Genomic DNA, 15086 nt, shown 5'->3' with positions numbered 1-15086 from the left:
AAAGGGAAAAAAAGTGCTTTGAATTGTAAGTACCCAAGATCATTATTATTGAAAATAATTTCCACTATAAATAATATAAGTACTTACAATGCTCAAACTTTTTCCTCTCACCGAGTGCCAGAGCTTAGACCTGGCTCTGCATTCAGGGGTCTCTCCTGGAAAGGTTCAGGGGACCGTATGTGGTGCCAGGGACCAAAGTTGTGTTCAGGTGCGTTCAAGGGAAGTGCCTTCCCACTGTACCAACTCTGAGACCTAAAAGTCTTATTCTGTAAATGGGAGTCACTCACTCAGTTCTACGCATTCCTGAGAACATGATCAGGAGATCAGAGTAAGATAAATTCAACAACAGACATCTTTGCTACCTCTTCTCTGTACTCAAAAAAACAAAATGCACCCACATAAAATAGATAAACATTTACACTCCTGGGGGCTCGAGCGATAGCACAGCGGGTAGGGTGTTTGCCTTGCATGCTGCCGACCCAGGTTCAATTCTCAGCATCCCATATGGTCCCCTGAGCACCGCCAGGAGTAATTCCTGTGTGCAAAACCAGGAATAACCCCCGAGCATCACTGGGTATGACCCAAAAAGAAAAAAAAGCACAAAACTTTTACACTCCTGTACTAATTTTCAGTAGATTAATACATTTTTATTACTAATGTTTAGTGATTTTTTTTGTTGTCAATATTATTGGTTTGGTGGCCACACTGGTGGTGCTAAGAGGCTATGCCCAGCTCTGAGCTCCATGCTTGGACATGGCTTCCAGATGGTTCTGAGGGAATTCTCTGATACTGGGGCTCCAACTCCAGGTCTGCGCGTGCACTCTGATCCTGGGAATGGTCTACCCAATGCCAAAAAGAAATCTACAAACAAGTTTTCCTGAGGAGTTTAAAAATAATCTAACATTCAAACACAGTAAACTCTAGAAAAGTTGAAGACAGCTAGAGAATCTGATGGGTGGGAAAATGCAGGATCTTTTCAAGTTGATATTGAAAAGGCTCGAGCGGGCCCAGTAACGTCTCCGTTGGAGACTTTGTTGTTACTGTGTCTGGCATATCGAATACTCTCGGTAGCTTGCCGGGCTCTCCGAGAGGGGCGGAGGAATCGAACTCGGGTCGGCCATGTTGGCCGCTTGTAAGGCGAACGCCCTCGCTCCAGCGATAGCACAGCGGTGGGGCGTTTGCCTTGCACGCAGCCAACATGGCCCACCCGAGTTCGATTCCTCCGCCCCTCTTGGAGAGCCCGGCAAGCTACCGAGAGTATTCGATATGCCAGACACAGTAACAACAAAGTCTCCAATGGAGACGTTACTGGGCCCGCTCGAGCAAATCCACGATCAACGGGAGGGCCTTTACTTTACTTTTATTGAAAAGGCATTTCCTCTCAAAACGAAGACTACTGCTACCATAATTAAACTCAACCCTAGAGAAAGATACCTCAACTAATAGAGAAGGGCATACATTAAGAGAAAAAATGACATAGTTTTTGCCAACCAAATGTTTACAAAGAAATGCTCAGATGGGGCCAGAGACATTAGTACAGCTGGCAAGGTATTTACCTTGCATGCTGCCGACCAGGATTCGATTTCTGGCACCCTATATGGTCCCCTGAGCTCTGCCAGGAGTGATCCCTGAGCACAGAGCCAGGAGCAAGCCCTGAAAACTCCCAGGCGTCTTCCCTCACCTCCTCCACCACCAGGGGCGCGTCGCGGTCGCGGTTGCACCCCCACCCTGTCCCAGGTACCTAGTGCGTTCGGCCCCCAAAATAAAATAAATAAATGCTCAGAAAGACTCAGCTGTCATCTACACTTTGTAGTTCCTTTCTAATCAATGTTCTCCATACATAAGGGGCAAATGCTGAATGCCTTCCTTTCAGATTTAAGTAATTCTCTCTGCTCTGGTGTTTATATGCATTATTTAAAAAGCGTATATTAAAGAAAAATAGCAAAGTTTACAATAGAGCGTGTTTACTTGAGTGAAAATGAGATCGTCAAGGAATTTCAAAGCACTGTCTAGATTCAAGCCAAGTGTTGAGGATACATCAGCCTTAGCTATTTCTGAATGCAGGTTGCCATAGCACACAGCGTGTCATCATTGTTAGTTGAAAACAATAAAGCATTCCCTTAAAATTGAATCTATAATTTAGTCTCTTCATGAATTGGGGTTTCTATTTCTAGTCTTCCCCCAGCCCAGTTCTGGGAGTTAAATCCATGTAAAATTCCTGAGAGGTGTTTCTAATGTCAAGTCCATTACAACTTCTGCTCTAGAAACAGAGTGACATTTGCAACCTCACAGTCTTCCAAGGTCACAAGCATCAGTGCAGGTACATATGAAATAAGAACAGTACTGTAGCACTGTCTGTCCTGCCGTTGTTCAACAATTTGTTCGAGCAGGCCCAGTAACGTTTCCATTTTGAGACTTGTTGTAACTGTGTTTGGCACATCCGAATACGTCACAGGTAGCTTGCCAGGCTTTGTCATGCGGGTGAGATACTCTCGGTAGCTTGCTGGACTCTCCAAGGGGGCGGAGGAATCAATCCTGGGTCGGCCGGGTGCAAGGCAAATGCCCTACCCGCTGTGCTATTGCTCCAGCCCAGAAGAACAGTACAGACTATTGAAATCACAATGTGTGTCTCTGGGGGTTCACTGGAACCAAATTCTTCTTGAAACTTATCAATCTGAAGTGCCCTAATCTGGAGTGTTATAATAGAATGTGCAATCTGGGATGGTTATGGACGTGTTTCGCAGAGCACACAGAGGAAATATTATCTACACCTTGGATTGAAACAAAGTGAATGTCATTCTGGTCCTGAGGCTCAGCACTGGTCTCACCTGGCTGCCCATTGCCAGGGTACGGCTCATAGTTGATGTTTCTAAGGCCCCTAAGCCAGTCTCAGCACACACACACTTGCATACTCCAGGAAGGGGGAATGAGCAGAAGGAAGGGCACTGTTCTAGGAAGTGCTTCCTCCAAAATGCTGCTATGCCAAAGCAAACGAAGCAGAGAGGCATAGAGCAGAATGGGACTGCATCCTCTGTCATCCTCCCAACCCCTGATACCCCATCCCTACCCCATGTCTGTAGAAATTTCCTGGAGTCTGCAGAGTCCGAGTTGCAGGTGCTAAAGAAGGCAAATGCTTCCTCTGAGTCTAAGCTACAGAAATAAGACCAAGACTCAGAGAAGAAAGATGCACTCGAACAATGCCAATCAGAGGCAGAAAAAGACAGCTTGGAATCAGATTCAATGGTTCCCACTGAGTGAGCAGAACCACCAGCAGGGAGAGAATGGTTTCTACAACCAGCTACACCACAGGGGTTTGACTAAGCTACTTGTCTTTACTCCACACTGGCTTGTTCTCTCGATGAAGGAGTGGTCTCTGCTCTGGGATTCCCCAGGAAAGAGGCATTTGGGGAACACATAGAGGAAAGAAAGGGAGATAGCCAGAGCAAAGCCAAGGTCATTTTCAATTCATGTCATCCATCCAGCATCCCAGTACTCTCTAGAAAGATTAACTTTGATCCAGAATTTAGCTTCATTGCAACAAAAGCTTTGTACCATAAACTGAAATGTAAACATCTTTATTCTAAAAAAGTAAAATTTAGGGAATCTGTGTGATTAAGAACAAAGACTTCAGAGATAAGCAAGAATGACCGGTTAACTGGATAGGCTGCCCCATCATCAGATTTCTCACACTGGAGCATAAACAGTTCAGTTCTATCTAATCCACCCCACATGCAGGAACAAAGCACAGTTTTCCACCAAAAGCAGAGTTCTTTATTGCTTCATCGGATCTCAATATGGGAAGATACGTTGCTTGAGAAAAGACTGTAGCACTGTCCACTGTCCTCCTGTTGTTCATCGTTTCTCTCGAGCGGGCACCAGTAACGTCTCCATTGTGAGACTTGTTGTTACTGGGTATTTTTTTTTTTTGCATATTGAATATGTCATGGGTAGCTTGCCAGGCTTTGCCATGCAGACAGATATTCTCGGTAGCTTTCCAGGCTCTCTGAAAGAGTGGAGGAATTGAACCTTGGTCAGACACATGCAAGGCAAATGCCCTACCTACTATGCTATCGCTCCGGCCCTAGAAAAGAATGTAAGAAAGGAAATGAGTACAAATATGTCTTTAAAGTCTACTCTAATAGACGGCCAGAGAGATAGACAGGGTTTAGGGTGCAAGTCTCCCATGCATGGGATTTTAATTTTATCCCTGATATGACATACACCCCCAGTATCACCAGATGTAGCCATAGAGGCCTCCTGACCACCACCCGATATAGCCTTGGTAGCCCCTGGACATACTCAGAGTGGCCTGGGTAGCCTCATCTCTATAGGGTCCATTCAACACTGCAAGGTAAAGCAGTACATTGGCCTAATACTTGCACTGGCCAGAAGGCTGATTGGCCCAAAATGCCTGGGAGTGGCTCCAGATCCCTAAATCCCACTAGTGAACACCCACCCACCCCCAAATGAACAAGTACATAAATCAGGTTCACTGTAACAAGTGAGTTCTACAGATCAAGTAAAAACTCCCAATTGTGCCAGTGAACATAATGAATTATTGTCTTCCGTTCAGCTAAATGGTTGCACTGGCCACTATTTCTAGGATGTGAGGGATAACTCAGTATATCCCTTCAGGTGTCCACCTCCTGCTGTTTCCTATTTATTGTGATCATTAAGACACAAAGTCTGTTACAGTAGAGAAAACACAGAGCTTGAATCGGGGTTCTCTGTCTTCAGTCCTGCCACTACCTACTGGGGTCAGCTTGGGTCAGATCTTTTAGTCATCTGGAACTGAGGGGCTGAAGAACATTATACAATTTCTTCCTATTCTAAATTTTTTAAATTCTAAGTTTATGTGTAAATTTCACAACTGTACATGTGCTTCTAGGCACACGGTTATTCTTAGAGCTATGCACAAAGCCTGTACCTTCTGCTGATGCACTCACAGTTCATGCAAGAAACCTGAGCTCAAAGTCGAATCCAAAGAATTGCTCGCCAAGTTGTTTCAAAGGAGTATCAACTCAGTCTCTGGATTGGTTTTCTCATCTAAATATCTGTAACTAAAATTTGCTTATAAATGGATGGACATGGAAAATATCACACTGAGTGAAATGAGTCAGAAGGAGAAGGACCACTATATAATGACTGCATTCATTTGTGGGATATTTAAAAAAAAACATGAGGCTAATACCCAAGGCCAGGGAAAACAGGGGCTAGGAGGACTGATCAATGGTTGGAAGCTGCCACAGTGTGCAAGGGGGCGGAGGGCAGTCAGGATAGAGAAGGAACCAATGTGACAATAATAGTTGAAAATGATGGTCACTCTGGATGAGAACTCAGTAATGAAAGCCGGTAAAGGGATCTACTTATATGATAAACTTTCAGTATCTGTATTGCAAACCATAATGCCCAAAAGGAGACAGGGAGAGAGAGAGAGAGAGAGAGAGAGAGAGAGAGAGAGAGAGAGAGAGAGAGAGAGAAGAAAGTACCTTCCCGCCATAGAGGCAGGGGTTGGGATGTGGAAAGGAAACTGGGAACACTGGTGGTGGGAAATGCACACTGGTGAAGAGACTGGTGCTGGAACATGATTTGACTGAAATCCAATCATAAACAACTTTGTAACTGTGTATATCACAGTGATTCAATTAAAAATAAAAATTTAAATCTCACAAAAAAAAACCTATCTTATCTAGATTACCTATCAATATCTATGCTGCTATCTAAATAATTCAGTGCAGCCTCACTGAATTATTATAAAGATCATTTAATTTGCAAAGAACATCTCATACCTCAAAGAACACTAGGTTCCTTGCTCTAGGGTAGATATTTCCAACACTGGCTGCAACAACATCCTCTAGTCTACATGCTCTTTTGGAAGGCAATGGTTACACTCCATCCAAAGGTAGCACCTTTTTTCACTACCTCTCAAACCGGGCCAGCATTTTGATCTGTTTGGATCTAAAGACAGTCATGGAGCTGATCTTCTGAAGCTTTGGAGTCTGAGTCTGATCAAGTCTGCAGCTTGAGCCTTTACATCTTGAGATGCTCCTTCTTGGAATCCCGCCACCATGTTGTGATGAAGCTCAAGCAACAGTGCTGAGGAGCCCAGGTGGAGGAGCACAGGCCCCCTGCCAAAAACTCTAGCTGAGTTCTCAGCCAGCGATCAGCACCAACTGCCAACCACACATGTGAGGCTATTTTTAGATCTTCCAGCCATCCCAATGCCTACAAAACATCACACGGATTTTTTTTTTATGTTGTTGCCTTAAGCCAATAAATTTTGAGAAGTTTGTTAGAGGCACTTTCTCCCCCGCTTAAAAGAAGTTCAGACTGGGGCAAAATATCATGCCTGAAATCTTTCAATAAGTCCTTCATTCATTCAAATAAATATTTATTGAGCACCTACTAAGCTAGAAGTCAGGATGCCCTGGCAATGCAGACTCAACCCTATCATAGTGGAATGAGTGTGGATAAGGAGTCAGGGAACAACAGAAAACTCTAATTACCTGTCAAATTATTATCATGATTTAATTCCAAGAACTGGCACAAGACACTCTGGGAGTTCTGAGGTGAGGAATGTTCAGGGAAATTAGAAAAGGAAGTAATGACGACATCTGGGTCTCAGGGAAAATTACAAGTAAGTCAGGCAGAGAGAAGAGCAAAAACTCTCCACTCAGAGGATTCAGAATGTGCAAAGGGCCATAGCAGGAAAAGAAGATGATATGTGTGTTCAAGTTTTGTGTCCTGAGCTAAGAGATTGTGGCTCAAGGTGAGGTGGAAAGGTCCAAGTACATCCAAGAGCCAAGTGCACCAGACTGGATGAGATGTAATGCAGAAGGCGGCCAATCTTGATTAACAAAATATAAGCACAGACAGAAGGCTTAACCTATAACAACATCTTAGTAATCTCTTATACAAGGGCTTAATGGCTAGATACAAAGGTTAGATACAACAATCTTCACTAACTTTCTTTTAAGAAAACATTTTTGATCATTATTTTAGCAAATTATTTATAAGAAGTCATAAAAAATAAATTATTGTGGGGTTGAAGCGATAGCACAGCTGGTAGGGCATTTGCCTTGCACGTGGCCAACCCAGGTTCGATTCCCAGCATCCCATATGGTCCCTCAAGCACCGTCAGGAGTAATTCCTGAGTGCGTTAAGTAATCCCTGTGCAATGTCGGGTGTGACCCAAAAATAAAAAAAAAACTAACAACAACTACAAAAAAACATTGAGAGCCTCCTATTGGGACAGACTTAAGGGGTGGTTGGGAAAATTGGAAATAATTGTGGTGGGAAGGTGTGTAATGGTGGTGGGATTGATGTTGGAATAGTCAATGTTTGTAACAAATCATCATGAACAATTTTTGTAAACCAAAGTTTAAAGTTTAAGGGGAAAATAAATTGTTTTTCAAGGCTAGGTATATGCTTCACATGTGGCAGTCTTGGGTGTGATCCCCAGCAAATGGCTCCTCAAACACCACCAGAAATGCCCCCTCTTATGTGATTTTTCTGTCCTCATAAGGGCAGACTTAACAGGGGGAATTCAACAAATCCCACTCTAATCAGATTTTCTTTTGGAACTTTGGAGTGGGGAGCAGGGAAACTGGGAGTATCTCTGTGTAAGTGACATGGAGTATTTCACCAAGGGACACAGAATCTGTGTGTGCGTTGACACTCTGAAGCATTTCACACATTGCAACACAGGAAGGTTAACATACACACTTTTCTTCCTTGCTACATTCTACTCTCCTGTTCATCCACATTTATGTTCCCATAGCTACATTATAAAATCACTTGTATACAGGGGAGCTGTTTCAATCATCTCTTCCTTCCTTCTTCAAAATATCTCGCACAATGCTGGGCACATACACCCAATGTTTAATAAAGTATTTTTGCAAGAATTTAAACCACGTGTAAAGAATCCATTCATCTGTAATCAGAAGTGATGCTCCCTGGAGAAAACTCTACAGCCTCGCTTGAAAAAACATTGCCACAAAAGCAAACCTTGCTGTCAAACATTGCTCCTTTCTAATTCACGTTCTTGAGTTCCTTCCCCAATGAATACCACAGTCAGTCAGTCACATTTCCAAAAAATCTCTCTGTGTACACTTGGAAAATCATTACTGATAGCTTTCTCTAACCTAGCTTTCTCTTCTTCAGTGGCAAAATAGTTCAGCTTCTCATATTTCTTCAGAGATCCAGGACTCCTCCCAAGTTTCCATGTCTCTTACATTGTGAAGGTCAGTAATGTAGTGGAATAAGAAACAAGGTCAAAGATGCCAGAGGAGGGGCTGGAGCTATGATAGCACAGTGGGTAGGGCGTTTGCCTTGCACTCGGCCAACCTGGGTTCGATTCCCAGCATCCCATAGGGTTCCCCAAGCACTGCCAGGAGTGACTCCTAAGTGCAGAGCCAGGAACAACCACTAAACATTGATGGGTGTGACCCAAAAAGGAAAAAAAAAACATGCCAGAGGAACTCAGCAAGCAGTCCTGCGGGAGTGGCAACCTGTTTCCTGAGGTGCTTGTTTTCAAGCCTACTCATAAGCCTGCATGTGCATGTGAACATACACGGGCACATGCACTAGTGCATACACAGACACTGAAACCTTTGACCAGATCAAAGGACTAATAAGACTGTTCTATGAGATGAACTGCCAACAGTTCTCTGCCCTCTACCACCAGCTCCATCTTAGCCATCCTATTCCACCCCATTACAATAATTATTTTTTTAATGAAGCTTCCCTCCATGCATCTGTATGATATAACAGGGAAATGCACAGCACTTTTTTTAATTGGCAGCCTACACTAAGAAATTCCATCAGTCCACTGTGGCAAGAACTCAAGAACAATACATTACTAGTCAGAGTACAAATAATGAAGTTCTATTAGCAAAAGAAAGCATCTATTAACATGGTTACTGTTCTTTTTTTTTTCTTTTTGGGTCACACCAGGCGATGCACAGGGGTTACTCCCAGCTTTTGCGCTCAGGAATTAACTCCTGGTGGTGCTCGGTGGACAATATGGGATGCTGGGAGTCGAACCTGGGTCGGCTGCATGTAAGACAAACAACCTATCTGCTTATACTCTCGCTCCCCCTCGGTTACTGTTCTTTTTGGTTGGTTGGTTGGTTGGTTGGTTGGTTGGGTTGGGTTTTGCTTTGGTTGTGCTCAAGGGCTACTACCGACTCTATGATTGGGAGTGATTCCTGACAATGCTCAAGGAGCCCTATGCTGTGAGACTAGAACCTTCCCTATGCAAAGTATGTGCTCTAGTAGCCCTGCTACTGTTCTTCTTTAAGGAAAAAAAAAAAGGAAAAAGAAATTGGCATCTGGATGGAAACTGTTCAATTCTATTTCAAAAGATCCTAAATTTAATTCACAATCATTTTTTATCTCCTGTCAAAATACAAAAAATTGCTGTTGTTTTTATTGTAGCCACCTTAGAAGCCTGAATATAAATTAGATCGGTCTACAAATTATAGAAATCTGCCTACAAATGAGATCATGTGTAGGATAGTTACAGAACTGTAAAGTGCACCAAAAGGTATGTATTATCTTTATGCAGAAAAATTGAACATTTTTGTATAAAATACAATTATACTAACTTTTGAATTTGATAAAACCAGAATTAAGCTAACAAATCCTAGTTTCAGAAAGATGTATGAAGTATATATTTTCTAAAAATTTGCACGGATTTAAATTACTGCTAAAATTACACAGCAGGAAATACAGTTTACATTTTTAAGCCAAAGCATAGCAGGGCACTTAAGAATTTATATATGTATTTTCTCTCTTTGTCATTTATTGTCATTGATAGAGGAAAGAATTAAAATACCAGAAAGAGTATTGGTTGTTTTCTCTGTGCTTAGAAAAATCAAGCATTAATAAAGTATTGGTAATGTTAAACCAACTCCAAAGTTTCAGTCAAACAACTTAGGGGGATACACTACTGTATAATTAGCATTTCTAAGGATTTGCAATAATAAAGCATTTCCTAAAATAGGCACCTACAAAAATCAACAGGATCTCAAACAGTTGCATAACTCAAAAAAAAAGTAAGATGAAAAATGCCTTTTCTTATCAAATAGGCAAATCTAAGCACTACACAGGAGGATAAAATGAGTTTCTAGAAGGAATCTAAAATATATTTTCCTAATACTGCATATGTTTAGTGCACACTGAATGAGAGCAGTGGTCAGTTCTGTCCTGCGGAAAATTGAATTTTCCATAATAAATATTACCTAAGTGCACATTAGGGATCCTTTAAGAGAAGTCTGGGTCCAATTTTAAGTCTAATGCCCATTCATCCTTAATAATCTGTTCAAATTGATGATCATCACTAAAGAAACACATGGTGGTTGCCATACTGGGGTAAAAACACATGATACAATGCTCCCGAGTGACCTAGAGAAAGAGAACTTCCCAAGGTCACTCCAGTGGCACCACGCAGAGCCTGGGATCCCAGCGGCTCCCAGGTCATTCGAGATGTGCGCACTTGGACAGTTTTTGCTTCAAGAGAGATCAAGGTGACTCACTTTTGCAAGATCTCTCTAGTACCCAGAGGCACAGCCGGGGTGATGTCACTTACAGCACCTGGACACTACAAAAATTAAGGACCAATTCCCTGTGCCAAGGTGAAAGGCGCCCAGGCGTTCCATGTGCCGGCGATCTCGGCCGTGCACCAAGGCGCACTGGATCCATGTAGAAGCGGACAAGTATTGGGAAAACCGACACGCAGTGGAGTCCCTCCCAGAGACCAGCGGCTGAAAGCCAGCCTTGGCTTATTTCGTTGAAAGCAGACCCGGCAGTCTTTCCTAATTAGGTGAAGCAAAGAAGCGGTCCAAGGAGACCAAACTTTGTGCTCAACGTTCTCTCTTTACACCCGAGCTCCGGAGATCTCTGCCCCAGACCAAGATCAAGATTATTCAAACTAGAGCAAAACAGACTAAGCGTCCTCGCTCCCCGCCGCGGCCAACCCGCGCCAGACCCAGGAAGGTGATTGATTACATGCCAAGTTCCACGACTTAAACGCGTTGGCACACGCACGAAGGTGCAACCCGAAAGCCATGCCCGTTCTTGGCATCCAACGCCCGCCACCTAAATCAGGGACCCGCAGAGTTGCGGCCACTCGCGCAAAACTTCCAAGGGGGGGGTGCGGAGACGCCCCAGCCCAAAGACTTGGCGAGCGCCGGAGCAGAGGAAGAAGGATGGGGAGCCCCCGCGGGGGATGGAGGGGAGCGCCCCGGGCCGAGCCAAGGTGCTCAAGGTCCAGCCCCGCCGGCCGCTCCCGCACGTGGGGGCTGCGCGCCGCTCCCCGACTCTCCCCGAGTCCTCTGCCCGCCGCCGCCTCTTCCTCCTACCTGTCTGAGGATGAAGCTGGTCGAAGTGGTGCTGCCATCGGATCTTTTCAACCTGCTCCTCCGGGTGGTGGTACCTCGGGCCACCTGCACGCGACACACGGGGCCAAGAGAAGCGTGTGAGGCCGGCGGCGCGGGGCGCGGGGCGCGGGGCGCGGGGCGACCACCCCGGCCGGAGTCCGCCTCCCGCCTCCCGCCTCCCCGCTCCCGGCCCCCCTCCCCGCCCCGAGCCCGCACCCACCAGCTCCTCCACGGTTCCCAGCGACAGCGCCCACCCACCCCACCCACCCCGCTGTGCACGCCTCGACGGCCGCAAGGGCGTTGCGGGAAGCGCAGTCCGCGGGCACCCACCACATCCATTAACAAAGACTCTCCGGGCGCGGGGTCCGAGTCCCCGTCATGGGCTGGGGGAGGCTGCGGGCTCCGGAGCGGGAGCGTGGAGAGCGGACGAGGCGAGGAGGAGGAGGAGGAGGAGGAGGGGGGAGGAGGGGGGGAGGAGGAGAAAGAGAAAGAGGAGGAGCGCGAGGAAAACGGGACGCGGGGGAGGGGGAGCGGGCCGGTCGGCTCGTGGGACTGGGGGGCCGGCCCCGCGCAGCCGGGCGTTCGCGGGCGGCGGGGGCGGTACCTGCGCGGGGGGCGAGCGCTGACCGTCGGTCGTCCCGTTCTTGGCGTAGGAGGAGGACATGGTTCAGCGCCGCATGATCCGCGCGGTCGCGGGCCGGAGGATGAAGAAGGAAGAGGACGAGGAGGAGGAGGAAGAGGAGGAGGAGGAGAAGCGGCCGGCGGCGGGGCCCCCGCGCTCTGCGGAGCGCAAACCCCTTCCCGGGAGCGAGGCGCGGGCCCCGGCGGGAGCGGCTGAGGAGAGGCGCGCTCGCACCGAGCGCTCGCGCCTGCCGCCCGAGCCTGCCAGAGGCTGCAGGGAGGGGGCCAGGCGGCGGTGGGGGTGGGAGGATTAAAATAGTCTGCACAGTTTCAGATGAGACAAAGGTGGCACGGTTCATGAATCAGGACTTGGGGAGGGACTCTTGGGTGCAGTGTGGCAGGGAGTGGGAAGAACCGTGTGTGTGCGTGCGTGTGTGTGTGTGTGTGTGTGTGTGTGTGTGTGCGCGCGCGCGAGCGCGCGCGCGAGCGCCCGTGCGCACGCGCTGCACCGCAGGTTAAGGGGGCTAGGACCCACCTTCTCTTCTGAGACTTCACTTGTCCTCCCACTGTGCTAGGGACCAGATTTGGGGGCTTCTCTTTCTGTGGGTATTGCATGTGTTGTTGGGTGTTGCATTTTGTTTGTCAACTCGAGCCTCACAACCGCTAGACTTGTGCAGCCTCTGGAGCCCCTGGCAGCCCCGCGGGAGCTTGGCGTATGTCCTAAGGAGTTTTGAAGGTCACATTAGACCTGCCGAAAGGCGAGAGTTGGCCACGTGCCTCCCTTTTCTCCGCGGGCGGATCGCAGTTTTCAAAGGAGGAAACTCATCCTTGATACCACGAACACACACACACACACACACACACACACACACACACACACACTTTGCCTGGTTGCCATCCTTGGTTTCCTCCTATATATATATAGATATATATATATATGATTGATTTGAAGTCAAGTTAATAGGAAGAATCATGGATTCTGAGGAGGAATAAGAAGAGAATATATACATGCAAATTCAGAAATAAATTCCACCGAACTATATAGTTACTTCATGAGAAATCCATCATTTAAATGTGTGTAGAATCTTAAATGGCTGAATCCGGTCCTGTCACCTTGCATTCTAGCAGTTTTTGTGTGATGGCAACTGCCATGTTTAACGATTGATGCTTCTTATTGAAACCAGATTATACTGTTCCTTCCATCCCTCCCTTCTTTCCGTGCGTTTGCCCTTCACTTTATGAAGGCTTTCATAGCTTTCTAAGTTTCATAACTACTGGCCTTACCTTCAGGCTTTCTAACACACACACACACACACACACACACACACATTCATTCCCTTTACAAAGCACAGCAAAGTTGTTTTCTCAAAACCTCTTTACCCCAGTCACTCCTCCCTCTAAATGGCTATTACTGCTCTCAACTGTCCAGAGTTCCTGCCAAAGTGCAGAATCCAACTATCCGGCTTGCACTCCTCCCGATGCTTTTCCGGCCACACCTCCTTCTTCCAATTTGATTTCTCTACAGACCTTTCTGCAAGCAGACAGGTGATCTATTGCTCAAACGTACCAAATTCCAGGCTGCAGTCATGCCTCAGTCTTGGAATACACCCTCTCCCCAACACCAACACACACACACACACACACACACACACACACACACACACACACACTGTGAACCCCTGCCTACCCCCCAGGCTGGCCTGGCTGGCTCTTCCTCTACAGAAATCCTCTCTGACCTCCCCAGTCCTGGATGGTCTCGGTGCTCCTGAGAAACTGGAGCAGCTATTCTTGGGGCACCTAGTAAGGGCTGCCGTGGTTTATTCATTTTCTCTTTGTGAAGACCTCCTAATCTCCCCAAGAGCTTTTTCAGCATCTATTCTTATATATCACATATAGAAGAGAGCCCATAAAGTTTATGGGTGCTGGAGTGTGTGCCAATGCAGAACTCCCTGTTTTGGTTACCATCAACTCCAGCCATTTTTAGATCGTAGCCACTTTCCTAGTTGATACTTAATCAATATGTACAAAACAAATTATGATGTGGGCAGCGGAACCTGGGTTTCCTGCTTTCCCACTGCCAACAGTCACACAGACTTGTAGTTACCAAAAACGAAATGGCAGCATCATGATCCTGTCGAGCTGTGTACCCAGCCCACAGCAAAACAGGTGAAATTTTTTTTTAAAGTACAAAACACGTTTCTGGAAGTACACCAAAGGGTACAAGGAAGAAACATGTCTTCAAAAAAAATGACTTCAACTCCAAAGTGAAAATGGCTGGCATTTGGATGAAGTCTGTCTCTGTCTCTCTCTCTATGTCCCTTTCTGTCACTCTGTCTCTGTCTCTCTATGTGTCTCTGTGTCTCTGTGTATATCTCTCTGTCTCTGTGTCTCTATGTGTGTGTCTCTCTGTCTCTGTCTCTGTGTCTCTCTGTCTCAGTCTCTCTGTCTCTCTCTCTCTCCCTCCCTCCACCCATACCCCCACCTTTCCTCCCCCCCCCCCATCCCCTTCCGCCACTTTCTTCAGCCCAGTTCAGCCCCAAACACAGATCTGTTCCTGGAGTGACCACAAGACATCAGCATTAACCCATTAATCCTCCTGTCCCTCCATGCTTGATGCTGGGTTATCTTCAAAGAGTAGTGAGCTCAGGTATGAAGCATATGGCCAGTGTGTGACACCTGTGTTCATTTCCTGGCACTGCATGCTCCCAAACACAGCAACACAGTTAGCATGGTCCTGATAACCCCAAGCACAGCTGGGTGTGACCTCTATAAAAAATAGGATGAGACCTAGGAGCCTGGCTCAGGGCTAGCATACCTGCCTAGCATGTGTGGGGCCCTGGTTTCTCTATCCAGCATCACATGGTCTCCTCCAGCACCCGGATTGAACCCTCCTTCCCCAGTATGGCCCAAATGCAATGAAAAAAAGAAAAAGTACTATGGGGGTAGCTTCCTTCTTTAGTCCTGACCCCCCACTCATGAGACCCTGGGCACAGTGTTGGCTGCTTGTGGCAAGGCTCTGGAAGACCCGGTATTGTGCCCATATACCCAGTTTTCAGCTTTTGAAGCTGGAGTGACACTCAGTGA

General features: G+C 46.5%; 1 protein-coding gene across 2 annotated transcripts in view; it reads right to left on the bottom strand.

Moving 5' to 3' along the window:
* CACNB4 (calcium voltage-gated channel auxiliary subunit beta 4) overlaps positions 1-12120 on the bottom strand; it is a 345805-nt gene extending 333685 nt beyond the window's left edge. The window contains exons 1-2 of one of the 2 annotated variants that reach the window (XM_056117655.1): positions 11986-12120; positions 11364-11447 (exon numbers count right to left, since the gene is read on the bottom strand). In XM_056117655.1, the coding sequence (XP_055973630.1) occupies positions 11364-11447; positions 11986-12045 (144 nt within the window). In that variant the 5' untranslated portion in view covers positions 12046-12120. Of the gene's footprint in view, positions 1-11363; positions 11448-11711; positions 11837-11985 lie in introns of those variants that run through there. The other variant, XM_056117656.1, reaches the window with a different exon arrangement.
* Positions 12121-15086: the final 2966 nt, after the last annotated feature.

The sequence above is a fragment of the Sorex fumeus genome, unplaced genomic scaffold, assembly GCF_029834395.1.
Source record: "Sorex fumeus unplaced genomic scaffold, SorFum_2.1 ptg000035l, whole genome shotgun sequence".
Lineage (NCBI taxonomy): Eukaryota > Metazoa > Chordata > Mammalia > Eulipotyphla > Soricidae > Sorex > Sorex fumeus.
The sequence above is the reverse complement of the archived record's forward strand: the minus strand, read 5'-3'. Positions and strand labels throughout refer to the sequence as shown.